This window comes from Peromyscus californicus, unplaced genomic scaffold (genome assembly GCF_007827085.1).
Source record: "Peromyscus californicus insignis strain IS unplaced genomic scaffold, ASM782708v3 Scaffold_3__1_contigs__length_106647218, whole genome shotgun sequence".
NCBI lineage: Eukaryota > Metazoa > Chordata > Mammalia > Rodentia > Cricetidae > Peromyscus > Peromyscus californicus.
Window position 1 is genome coordinate 36,254,867 of NW_026294551.1, and position 13,436 is coordinate 36,268,302.

General features: G+C 41.7%; 1 protein-coding gene across 1 annotated transcript; it reads right to left on the minus strand.

Moving 5' to 3' along the window:
- Positions 1-159: 159 nt before the first annotated feature.
- Rnft1 (ring finger protein, transmembrane 1) lies at positions 160-11,812 on the minus strand. Its single transcript, XM_052759924.1, has 9 exons — positions 11,699-11,812; positions 9,706-10,159; positions 9,453-9,529; positions 7,548-7,648; positions 6,154-6,307; positions 5,400-5,558; positions 4,103-4,168; positions 1,465-1,566; positions 160-878 (listed from the first exon to the last, which is right to left on the minus strand). The coding sequence occupies exons 2-9, from the start codon at positions 10,106-10,108 to the stop codon at positions 744-746; spliced, it is 1,197 nt and encodes a 398-aa protein (XP_052615884.1). The 5' UTR covers positions 10,109-10,159; positions 11,699-11,812; the 3' UTR covers positions 160-743.
- Positions 11,813-13,436: the final 1,624 nt, after the last annotated feature.

The following is a 13,436-nucleotide window of genomic DNA, read 5'->3' on the forward strand; positions in this document are numbered from 1 at the left end:
TATCCCAGCTAATGGTGATTGTAAAACTTCCAACCTACATCTTCAGCCCATATACAAATCATTTGAATAGTTATTTCAAGCTATTACATGGTACTACACAAGACACAAGACTGTGAACAGTGCAGGTGATGGCAAGAAGCACATACAAGGTCCACAAGGTGAATGATCTAAATCATTTATTCTCACTACTAGTCATAGCACATAATACAGTATTAAAATATATCATCCTCAATAAATCTTCACTTAGAAAATGTGATTGTTATAGGTAAAATATAGCATTTAGAACTTTCATTTAAAAATACAATTTTATGAAAAATTTAAGCATTTTTAGAATGGGAATTATAAAAATCTCATGAAGAAAATTGTTTCAGATACTATGTATCTTAAAATATTATGCAAAATCTTTATTCTGAAAACCATGTCAGGAAACGATACCTGCACCCTTTAAAATGGCTACTTCTAGTTTCTAATTGCTGTTTCGGTATCATTGACAAGAAAACCCATTTCCAATTTAACACTGCAATTATCTGTCAAATAAGTGGATAAATGTTGTATACTTACTTTAAAAATGCAGGGCTCTTGAACTTAATCTTAGAGAAATTGAACTACAAACATGTCTCGTGATACCCTAAAACCATCTGGAAACATTTTTTCTACTCCTGGAAATCAATTATGATGCCTTTATCAATAGTTACCATATTCAGGTAAAATTAGTGTTTTGTTGCCTTAATAGTTTGTACAACTTAGTACATCTGCAGGTGCGATGAAGTGGCTCCATCTTTCCATTTGTTTATATGATCTGAAATCACAGTTCTGCACAGTGGACACGTTTTCTCTCTATTAAACCATAAGGTAATGCACTCTTCACAGAATATATGCTGTAAAGGAATGAAGAACCAGATCTTATATGTAACACTCTAGAGGATCCCATTCTTTAAAGCTGTAAAGGATTTTAGAGAGCATCAATCCCAGCAGTTTACAAATGAGAAAATGACTTTTAATGGTAGAGCCACTCATTACAAGTGTTCTGCCTCTGCGACTTAACTATTTTACCAGATGCTGCCTTTTAAGTATGATCACTTACCTGCTTAATGGTAACTTACTAGTAGTTACTATGAAATATGGCAAGGAGCCCTACATATTTAGTAACAAATGCTGCCACTGATGCAAGACTAGTATCCAGTTAGAAATAGAACCTGTTTGTCAACTGCTCTGGTATCTAAGCTGCTAACCAAATTACTCCCCCTCTCCCTCCCCTTTCATATGCTCCTCTGCACAAAAATCAGAACATTCGGGGAATGATTTAGACAATCTATCACATCCTTCCATCCTGAATAAATTAACAGTATATGCCTGGAATGTAACCTTCCACTAAATATTACTTTCATTGCCATATAACAAACATAAACATAATTTTCACAAGTCACAGAAACATACTATATGTAGTTTGCTTAGAAATCTTACCTGACAAAGGAGAAGAACTGGCTTTTGAAATTCAGCTTGACATATTGAACAAATACCATCCGCATCTGAACACTGTCTCTTGCTGGCAGGCACTCCATAACTCTATGAAAACAAATTCCATTAGAAGTAGTTCCTGTGGAGAGTTTGGTTTTGAAATACGTAACTGGCCGGGGTATACCTCAGTGGTAACACATGTGCAAGGCCCAGGGCTCAATCCCCAGTACTATGCCAATAAAAAAATAAGAAGTTTGTGTTCCACACTAGAGATTGATTTAGTAGGCCCAGAATCAGACATACTAAAGAAGTTATTCTAAAGTCCTAAAAGTAGTTTGAGTTCTTTAAGATCTTGGCTTTTTTACTAAAGTCAGCAGGGTTTAATAATTAACCATACATGATAATTAAGAACAGTGAAAGCAGCCGGGCGGTGGTGGCGCACGCCTTTAATCCCAGCACTCGGGAGGCAGAGCCAGGTGGATCTCTGTGAGTTCGAGGCCAGCCTGGTCTCCAAAGCGAGTTCCAGGAAAGGCGCAAAGCTACACAGAGAAACCCTGTCTCGAAAAACCAAAAAAAAAAAAAAAAAAAAGAACAGTGAAAGCTCTCTGTACATATGAAGGGCAAAGGTGCTGAACAACATTGGTGCTGTCATGGATAAAGCAAGATGTGTCTTAGTTATAGTGGGCTAACAAAATCAAACCAAAACTCAAGGATAAAATTTGAAAAAGTTTGAAACTGATAATATAGATTTCAGAATCAAGTCTAGATACTGTTTAGATGGTCTTGATGTCAATTTCCCTTCAATAAAGCCCTATTTAGCAGAATACACTGCAGATAGTTATGCTGGAAAGTTTTTAGAGTATCATTTTTGGAGGGTTGGAGAGGGTTGGAGAAGCGGAGGCAGAGGCAGATGGATCTCTGAGTTTGAGGCTAGCCTGGTCTATAGAGCCAGTTCCAGGACAGCCAGGGCTACACAGAGAAACTGTCACAAACCAACCAACCATTTTTGTGGTTTGGAGAATCCCTTTAAATGAAGACTGACCCTGACATGTATGCATATATGTACTCAGGATCTCTCGGGGAGGTTCAAGAATAAATTGTGTCAGTAACTGATTCCCTCTCTGTCTCACATTGAAGATAACAATGAAGGTGTTTAATTGTTTGTCTTCTCTGATGGGTACTGAACCTAGGGCCTCACACATGTGCTAGGCAAGCAGGCTATGAGTTATGCCCACAGCTCACAGGGCATTTTCTTGAGGTTATTTTCAGCACTAATCTTACTAGATTCAACTAAGTGAAATGGCTGATGCTTACAACCATCAACTGAATTAACTTAAAGCTAAACTCTGCATTTCATTTTATTTTTTACTTTCTTTTTGTTGTGTCAGCAGGGTTTCATTATGTAGCCCTGGCTGTCCTTAAACTCACTATGTAGACTATGCTAGCCTTGAATTCACAGAGGTTAGTCTTCCTCTGCCTCTTGAATGCTGGGATTAAAGGCATACACCACTACACCCAGCTAGCATTTGCTTTCATATCATTAATTACCTTAAAGAAAAGGTACCTTGGCCAGTTAGTCTGAACTACTCTGTAGATAATTTTTTTCCTTTTACTTGTTTTGTTTCAGATTTTATTTATTTTTTTGTTTTGTTTTTCGAGACAGGGTTTCTCTGTATAGTTTTGGTGCCTGTCCTGAATCTTGCTCTGTAGACCAGGCTGGCCTCGAACTCACAGAGACCTGCCTGGCTCTGCTGGGATCAAAGGCGTGCGCCACTGCCACCCGGCTCAGACTTTGTTAAATTACTCAGGCTGGCCCTTAACTTAATCCTGGGATCAGAGGCTCTTCCCTGCCCATCCCTTTTCCTCCTCCTAAAAAATATGAGCTGGAGACACAGCTGTTGGTAGAGTGCTTGCCTAGAAAACTTCATTTTCTAATGCAAAATTGAGTAAGAGGAAATTTCCCTTAGTAAGAAAACTACAGAGACATGATTTTTATTGAGTCATCCTCAAAATGAAACTATACTCAAGTGTTTTCATGAAAGTGGAATAGGGAAAGTGTTAATGAAAATATACAAAGTAAGCCGGGCGGTGGTGGCGCATGCCTTTAATCCCAGCACTCGGGAGGCAGAGCCAGGCGGATCTCTGTGAGTTCGAGGCCAGCCTGGGCTACAAAGTGAGTTCCAGGAAAGGCGCAAAGCTACACAGAGAAACCCTGTCTCGAAAAACCAAAAAAAAAAAAAAAAAAAAAAAAAAAAAGAAAAGAAAATATACAAAGCAAACATCTGTGGATTAAAAAAGGAAAAGGAACAGAAGTCCGTAACAGGGCTTTTAAAAGTGTATTTATAAATCCTAAAAGATGTCCAGGGGCTGAATTATTTGCTGTGTGCTTCTAGTACAGGCTATGTTAAGTGTCTACCACTGAGCCTCAGGTTCAGAATGACAAAGACATTGAAAGGGCAAACAGGCATTCAGATACATAAGCACTGTAGTTAACTGGTGGGCATTGAAATTTAAGAAACTGCTCATGGAATTAAAATTGCTAAATTGTTACAGCCCCAAGTGCCAAAACATTAGAAAACAATCTCAAAGTAGAAGAGAAACGTCTCCTGAACTTCTATTGATAAAACTGGTAAAAAGTACTTACTGGTCGTGTAAAAAATACTCGCAAAACCTGTCTGAAAGTTCTCAGATGTCCAAAGAAGTCCAAAAGCTGAAAGAGGAAGAGATAGTTTATTAACTCCAAACCCTAACCTAATATCCACTGTATGCCACAGCTAGTCCTCCAACTATAAGTCATTTCAAGTTTAATAAACTAGTGCATAGAACTGAGCCACCTCTTAACCTGGAGCTACAATTTAAGACAAATAAGCCTATGTCAAAGACACTGCAGGGGGCTAGCTCCTCCATCCATCCTCAGCACCCATTTGGCACCCATAGAGAGGCTCTCAACCATCTGTAACTCCACCCTTTTTAGGCCTCTAAGGGCACTGCATTCATGTGATGCACAAACATAAATACAGGGAAATCACTCATATACAAAATAATAAAGGGGAGGCATCAACTTCATTTGATTCAAATACCCTTGGCATTTAGTCGTGAAAATTTCACTAGGACGTGGTGGCACACACCTTTAATCCCAGCACTTGGGAGGCAGAAGCAGGAGATCTTTGAGTTTGAGGCCAGCCTGATCTACAGAGTGAGTTCTTGGACACCCAGTGATACACAGAGAAACCCTGTCTCAGAAAACCAAAAAGTTTCATTGGTCTACATGAGTTCCAGGACAGCCAGAGGTACATAGTGAGATCACGTCTCAACCTCCCCAATGCATACACACAAAGTTTCATACAGCTACACAGAGAAACCCTGTCTTGAAAAATAAAACGAAACAAAACAAAAAGATTGATAAAGTACTAAGCTGAGACTTGGCACACAGGGAAGAGAACAAGCTACTCCATGGGTTTGAGAACTGTGTGTATCACAAATGGTACTGTGAAGGTTTGTGTGTTCTACTCATCTCCTTAAACACCACATGTATGTAAGTCTACTCTGTGACTCCTCAGCAAAACAGAGACAGAACTTGGCATGGTGGCAGGTACTTTTAATCTTGGCTGCTCAGGAGGCCAAGGCACCCTGAGCAGCATAACAAGAACCACTGCAGTTAGTTCCCCAACCACTAGGGTCTTTCTCCTACCCTTTCTGGATCTCTCTATTGAGGCAAGGTCTTGGTAGGCTGCCAACACTGGCAAACTCATGATTCTCCTGCCTCAGCCTTCTTTGTAGCTGGGATTACAGGTGTGTGCCAGCTCTACATTTCTAAATAGATAAAGAGTCTGCCATTATTTTCAACTAGTGATAGGAACATAAAATTTGAGGCAACTTAGTAATAATATAAAAATCAGTAATCAGAAAAGTTACTCTGCCAGGGCTATAATATTACTTACTTTTAGTATGAGGTAGAGTAAAGCCAGCAATATCCCAAGACTCCATCTTGATACATTACCAAATTCCCCATAGCTTATAAGGTACCGAAACCAAACTGGCATGGGGACAAAAATTCGGTAATACTGACATAATTCTTCTAAAAGCATGTACCAGTAACCCTAAAACAAGAAAAAAGAAATAAATGCAGTTACCCAAGGTATTAAACATACAGCAGACATTTAATATGGGAAAGAGAACATCATGAATATAATACACTAATCACATGAAATTATATTTCAGAGTTATGATTAACACTGACAAACTCAAATTGACTATCACATACCATTGTCACCCACTGAGTGACTGCTTATGTAGTCATTTTATCAGTTGGCAATGGCTTGGACCAAAACAGAATTATAAATCTGTTTTATAATGTGAAGATTGAGTTTTCAATTATCCCAGAAGCAAATGTAATCCTGATTCTAGCCAATTAAGTTAGTATTTTCAGTTCAAGTCCTTGAGCAAATGGTTGCCAGGCAGAAGTAATGAAGGTACTTAAAATTAGGTTATTTATGTGTTGGAGAGATGGCTCTGCAGTTAAGAGCACTTCTTGCTCTTCCAGAGGACCTGAGTTGGGTTTCCAACACCCACATTAGGCAGCTCAAATGTATTTGATGCCCTCTTCTGGCCTCTAAACTAGGAGACATTTAAATGAAGACTAACTGGCATTAGTAGGTTTTGCTAACATCATTCCAATAAGCATTAGTTACTTACCTTTGATTTAAAAGGCATGATGAAAGAAGGCACCAATAAAATTAGGCATTTTAAACCCATGAAGAAGAACTTCAGAATGAAGTCTGTAATTCCAACAATCCAAAGAACTTCCCAGAAGCTCAACTGGTCCAGTGTAGGATTTAAGAAAATTAAGCTACCAAGAGAAAAGCAATATACAAATGTAAAGTAGTGGCAAAGGTTTTAAGTTTGCTGCAGTATTTTACTAATTTCATGAAATAGTTAAGTGCTCTACTACCAAACGATAGCCCTCATCTGTTCGTTCTGGCATCTAACAAAACACTCCTACAGTAGCTCTAAGTCAGGAATGTAGGTAGCCTCCTTTCATGCCTGGGGCTAGGCCCTCTCCTCCATCTAAACTCTCTTTCCCTGGTTGAGTTTGTGTCTGTGAGCTCCTTTTGTTTTGTGTGTTCTTACAGACAGGGTATCACTATGTTACCCAGGCCTCACTGGGGCTATAGGCTATGCCCAGCCAGTCTTAGGATTTTGTTTGTTTGTTTGTTTTTGTTTTTCAAGACAGGGTTTCTCTGTGTAGTTTTGGTGCCTGTCCTGGATCTCGCTCTGTAGACCAGGCTGGCCTCGAACTCACCGAGATCCACCTGGCTCTTCTGAGGGCTGGGATTAAAGGCATGTGCTACTGCCGCCCGACATCATGATTTTTTTATGTACTAAACATATTCTGGAAACACCAAATTTAAAAGTATGTGTTTGTGTGTGTTGTGGGGATGGGATGTGCTTGCAGGTGCTTGTGGAGTCAACAGAGGGTGTCAGATGGCTCAGAGCCCCTGAGCTGGAGTTTACTCTGGAAATGCTCTTAACCATGCAGCTGTATTTCCAGCCCCAGAGGTCATTGTTTCACACTCTCTCTGCCACTCATTACAGCCCAGATTTGTCCACATCAATTACACTGAACCCAGGCCTTCTAATTATCTGATTAAAGCTGAAAGTTCAGAATATCTGACATGAAAATGCATCTCAACATGTGTTTTAATGACTCATTTTTAGAAACAAAAGGTTGATGATAACACCTAATGGTACTAAATAAACACTGATTAAAACTGTGTGAATGGCACATACCTGTATGTTCAGCATTCAAGAGGCTGAGGCAGGAGGACTGCAAGTTGGAGGGCACCCTGGACTACACAGTGAGATCTTGTCTCAAAAACAGCAAACAAAAATCCACTTATCAAAAAGTATCTACTGGGCACATACTATGTGCCAAGGTACTGGGGACACAAGTCTGTAAGTTACACCTGTCAATCATGAAAGGAGACAAGTAAAAACTGAACTTTAATAAGCAGCATGTGCAAGTAAGACATAGTCAAAGTGCCATGGAATAAATGATAGGCAACAAGTATACTAGGATCTCTAATTACCTGTAATAAAGTGATTGAGAATGAAAGGAGTAATATAAAAGAACAGAAGAACCTGCCAGGAACACCAATAACCAAGCACACTGAATCTTTGATGACCGTTCCTGAAAGAGAGACAAGTTTGGAATTTATTTAAGTGTTGTGTTAGGCCAGAATTACTAGTACTATTGAATATCTTTTCACCTGATGAATTTGTTACCTTAGAATGTTTTTTAGATTATTCTTAATACAATACCAACTACCTGCTAAATTGTTCATTATCACAATCACTGTTTTTGTTAATTAGTCCTTAATTAACAAAACTCTAAACAAAACTTAAAAATACAAGCTGGGCAGAGGCAGGCGGATCTCTGTGAGTTTCAGGCCAGCCTGCTCTACACAGAGTTCCAGGACAGCCAGGACTGCGTAGAGAGACCCTGTTTCAAATCACTAACCCCACAAAAGCCTCTAAAAACATAAGGCCGAGAAGTCAAAGAAGCAAATCTCCACACTGACATAAAGGACCTGCATGAAGCAATCTTCACCTCTTCCACAAAGCAGAAATTTTTAAAAAATGCATGTAAGTAAATCAGTTCATAAATATGCAATAATTTTGATCTTTGAAATTCAAGTTTTAATTACTAGTTTAATTCAAAGTTTTACAGTTGACAATCCTAGTCCAAAAACTGAACAACTTTTTGAGCACTAACATGATGCTCCATGTGGAAAATTCTTCACCTGACTTTCCTGCCAGTCAAAACACCAGTACACTAATACGATATAAAACTGCCTCTGAACTATGTGGATAAGGCAGACATAATGTATAGGCAAAATTTATAACATTACAGAAATCAACCTTGTACTAATATATATATATTTATTTTATATATATATGATATATATATATATATATATATATATATATATATATATTTGATTTTTGAGACATGGTCTCTCTGTGTAACCTTGGCTGTCCTGGAACTTGCTCTGTAGACCAGGCTGGCCTAAAACTCAGATCCGACTGCCTCTGCCTCCTGAGTACTGGGACTAAAGTCATGTGATACCATGCCCAACCTTGTACTAATATTTTTATCATTTATTTACTTTATTTTCTGAAGACAAGGTCTCACTCTGTAGCACTGGTACTCACTACATATTCCAGACAGCCTCTGAACTCATGGCAATCCTCCTTCTCACCTTCCCCAGTGCTGGGATTACATGAACAAAACCACCATGCCCAGCATTAACCTGTGCTAGTTTTAAACTATACACTAAATTTTTGTTACTAGGCTATACTATAAATTCCCGGATATTATCCCTTCTTAGAAAGTGCTCATAAGGTAAAATGGTATAGACTCTTGGAGTTTTTTCTAATTTATATGATTAAAACTTTTATATTACTAGAAAAATTGGGCTTAATTTTTTTTAAAATTCATGGTAGGGCATGCCTTTAATCCCAGCACTCAGGAGGCAGAGGCACGTGGACTCTGAGTTTGAGGTCAGGACAGCCAGAGCTACATAGTGAGACCCTGTCTCCTACAGACAGACACCTAAAACACCCAGTGCCCATTTATTCAATGCTCCATTTTACTTATATTCAATCTTATGGTACATTAACTGAAGTTTTTAATAATATTATACTACTTAGTTTGTTCCAATGAACTCAAAGTACAAAGGCCCTTGCCAAACTAGATCAAATAGTGTCTTCTAAGTCTTCTAACTCTCTTGTCTATGTTGTCTTTATTAGGACCCAAACAACGAAAGTAACTTATTCCAAGTCATTTAGAAAACAAAATTAAGCATGTAGTAGATATCACAACTTATCCTGTTGCTTTCTAGTCTTCTTGAGAGTTACTTCTATTTCTCTCAAAGTTATCTCTAACTCTGTAGAGAGAAACAGTTAATAATTTAGTTGCTTTTTATACTTACTCTTAGAAAAACCTGATTTACAATGCTTTTGTTTGCATACATAAAAGTTGTTAGCAGCCCAATTCCAAGAGAAATTCCTGTTAGAAAATAAGTTCTAGTTAATTGAAAGAAAAGAAAAAAAAAACAAGATTATATATGCTAATAAAATAAATAAAACATAAGTTTAAAGCTAGCAACCAAAATATAGGTTAAAATTGTCAGTAAAAAGAGAAACTGAATTCAGCAATTTAGTCAATGTTTTATCATTTCCTACCTGTTATATGCTGCATAACAAGTTTAACACCCAGAATCAAAATATAAGGAAGACTTTTTTGCAACCACTTGAAGAGATAGCGGAATTCTGAGAAGGAGCCACTTCCATGTTCTCCGGACTCTGTGGCGAAGTCATCAGGTGGCCTTGCTTCACTGTGGGAGTGACTGCGGAAACGACCATGTGCACATCCACGGGCACAGCTACAGACACCTGACCTTGGATTTCTAGAGCTCGGATCTTGAGGATATTCTTTGGGTCCGGAGTTTATTTGGATATGTACGTCTCCAGGATGAAAGGAAGAACCCTCTGTGGATCGTGATTGTTGAACACACCGGGAGGCTGAGGCATCTTCATCACTTGCAGTGCCTGGGGGATTGTGCAGTTGGTGACAGCTGGCCTGCATGGTCCTTGGATACTTTTTCTCTAAGATGTCTTTGCTTCAGGACTCTTTCTCCTTAAAAATAAAATCAAAGAGCAGAATGCATTCTAAGTTAACAGTTAATCACAAGCAGCGTATTGTTCATTAGGTGTCCTTTATTCACTAAAGGAGTAGTTAGTTGATAGTCACAGATGGACTTCCAGTCTGCTATCATACCACTTCTTCAATCTCTGCTTCAATACTGCCAAGGCTCTGCTGTCCCTACCGCAGTCCCAAAGTCAACTTGGCAAACCAATGAGTTTTTTAACTTATTTAGGGGTTACTTAAAATACAAAGCATATTTAGTGAACTACGTTTGCACTGTACATGTCTTGACTTCTCTAATGCCAAAAGACATCAGCCAACAGTCAAAGAATGGGTGCCCAGCAGATACCATTGTGAGTAGCAGTACTCATACTGAACATGTAGGTATATGTACTCTACGGTAGAGCCCACATTAAGAAGTTTGATAGTGCTGGGCGGTGGTGGCGCACGCCTTTAATCCCAGCACCGAGGAGGCAGAGCCAGGAGGATCTCTGTAAGTTCGAGGACAGCCTGGTCTACAGGAGATCCAGGACAGGCACCAGAACTACACAGAGAGACCCTGTCTCGAACCCTCCCCTCCAAAAAAAAAAGTTTGCTAAGGGAAGTTGAGGTGGCTCAGTGAGTAAAGGTACCTCTAGCCTAGTAAAGTCTGCTGATCTGAGTTAACTTCCGGATCCCAGATGGTAGAAGGAACGGAAGTGACTCCCACAAGTTGTCCTCTGACACACACACACACACACAATAAATATAACACATTTTAAAAAGATTCACTAATGCTTAAAAGGAAAAAAAATCAGTGCCTTATGAAGCATCAAAAGATAAAACATTTCATTTGGGTGACCTACACATTTCCTTTTAATGCTGAAAAAGCCTTCCCAAACCTAATAAGGTTTTCAGTAATTAACAGTGTTGTTCCTCCCCAAAAGAATGTTACTCAAATACCCTTGAAATGGGGTCCTTAGGGGGAGTCATCATGCAATTGCTAAGTGATGCTTTAGTTAGCTTCTTGAAAAAAAATGCCACCATGGGCGGTGTGCGGCGGGGGGGGGGGGGGGGGGGCGGGGGTGTCAGAGGGGAGGCTGTGGGCAGGGCAAGATCCCTCCGTGATCCAGTGTTATCTCGGACGAGGGTGCTCGAGTCACACGCCTGCCCTGCCTGACGAAACGCAGAGCCCACACGGCCGGGCCTCTCCCGTTCCCCCCGCGAGGGTGCAAGCAGCGGCCGGGGCTTGCTCAGGAGCCGTGCAGTTACTGTGTGACGTTTCGGCGAGGCTCCGAAGCCTCGGCGACTCTATCTCCACACTCTCTGAAGAGCGACTTGGGACAGGACAGTTTGTGTCTCTGCTATTAAAGCAACAACAAAAACAACTACCCTCCTGCCCTCCTTCATACATAAACAAGGGGAAAGGGAGAAAGAAAAGAAAACGCCAACTCTTCCGGAATCCGCGAAGACCGAGTTTTCCACCCACGTCCGAACCTCGGCTCTTCTCCCCGGAAACCCTCGGCCTCACCGCCCTTCCCCAGGCCTGACCTCTCATGACCAGGAGCGGGTGGCCTCGGCAGCCACAATACCAACAGCCCGACACGCCGCCACAAGCCCTTCTCGCCAAGCCTCCAGCCTCGGACGCCACCAGCAGCACCGACACTCCGCCTAGCCCCGCGGCGGCGCGCGCGCTCCCCAGACGTCGTCGTGCGCGGCCCGCCTCCGCCAAGCCACGCCCTCGCCGGCTGGAGGAGGACGCCCTTAAGCCCCGCCCTCTCCGGGCGGAGAAGGGAGCCCTTAGGCCCCGCCCCGCGCGGCCCCGCGGCCCCGCCCTCTCTGAGAGGAGAGGTGAGCCTTTAGGCCCCGCCCAGAGCACCCTGGCCCCGCCCCCACCGAAGTGGGAGGAGGAAGGGCGGTGCCTCTAAGCACTCTGGCTCCGCCCCGTCGTAATGCCGCTGCCGCTGTTCTGCGAGAGGCCAAGTGGCAGATGTATGCACTAAATTAAGTCTGCATGGCCGTCACGTCTTGCGTGAATTTGTAATCGGTCACACTCCTCGGAGTCCTGCAAGATTTGTGGTTAAGAATGAGTAGGTTCGGGAGCCCGCTTCGGCGGCGGGGCTCGGACCGAGGTTGCAGGGCCATGCCCCGAGCCGCGGTCGGACGAGAAGGTCGGACCCGGCTTCTGGCTGCGTGTTGCAAGCCACTCCAGACTCACTGGGCTGGCAGGGCGAGAGGTTGTGAGTGACCTGGATTCGGGTTCCAACCCTGAAGTTGGGCAGGGCGCACTAGTTCGTGCCAGAACCGGATATCAGAAGCGCCGGGGAGTGTGTGAGGCGATGAAAATAGATTTAGAAAACCCCTTGTATTTTTGGTTGTGAGCCTAGCCTTTAAGGGCTGAGCCATCTCTCCAGCCAGTGGTGGCGCACGCCTTTAATCCCAGCACTCGGGAGGCAGGGGCTGGTGGATCTCTGTGAGTTCGAGGCCAGCCTGGTCTACAATGCGAACTCCGGGACAGGCACCAAAACTACATGGAGAAACCCTGTCTCGGAAAAAAACCAACAAAACAAACAAGAGAAGGACGGGGTGGGGTAAAACAGAAAAAGAAAAAAAAAAGTCCTTCTGGAAAATCTAATACATCAAGTAAATAACAGGATTCCTAGGATTCCTGAAATGAAGTGTTTCGTGGGAGGTTAGTTGAAGGGACCCGGGTGATATTTGGTGAGTTAATTGTCCAGTGATATTTGTCTTTTGGCCTGTCACTATCTGACTTTAACCTCTAAGCTATCTTGCCAAAGTCACTGGTGTGACTGAATCCGTTCACCTCGAGACTGTCCTTAAATTTCTCTCAAATTAAAAAAAATAAAAATAAAAACCTCAAAAACTCAAACCTGTTTTGGATCTGCTTCTCACTGTGATCAGTACATTGGCTTTCTTTCTTTTTTTTCTTTTCTTTTTTTTTTTTTTTTTTTAAAGACATGGTCTTAACATACCCCAGGCTGGCCTAGAACTGGCTTTAATGGAAGGTGGGCCTGCTCCTGCCCTCACTTAGTGCTGGGATTACAAGCCTCTGACTTCATGCCTGGCCCGTTTCATTTCTGAATGGAAGGCTTTGGGCTTCAAGCGTTTTCACAAATTACAGTCCTGGGTGAGGAAAATTGAAGGCCACGCTACAGATTGTCCATGAATTCTCTGAGACATTTGCATATATTCTACCCTTCCTGCTACATGAATGTCTCATCATTAATATTTTAATGTTATTTGCGCCCACGTGTGATGATGGGTGGTG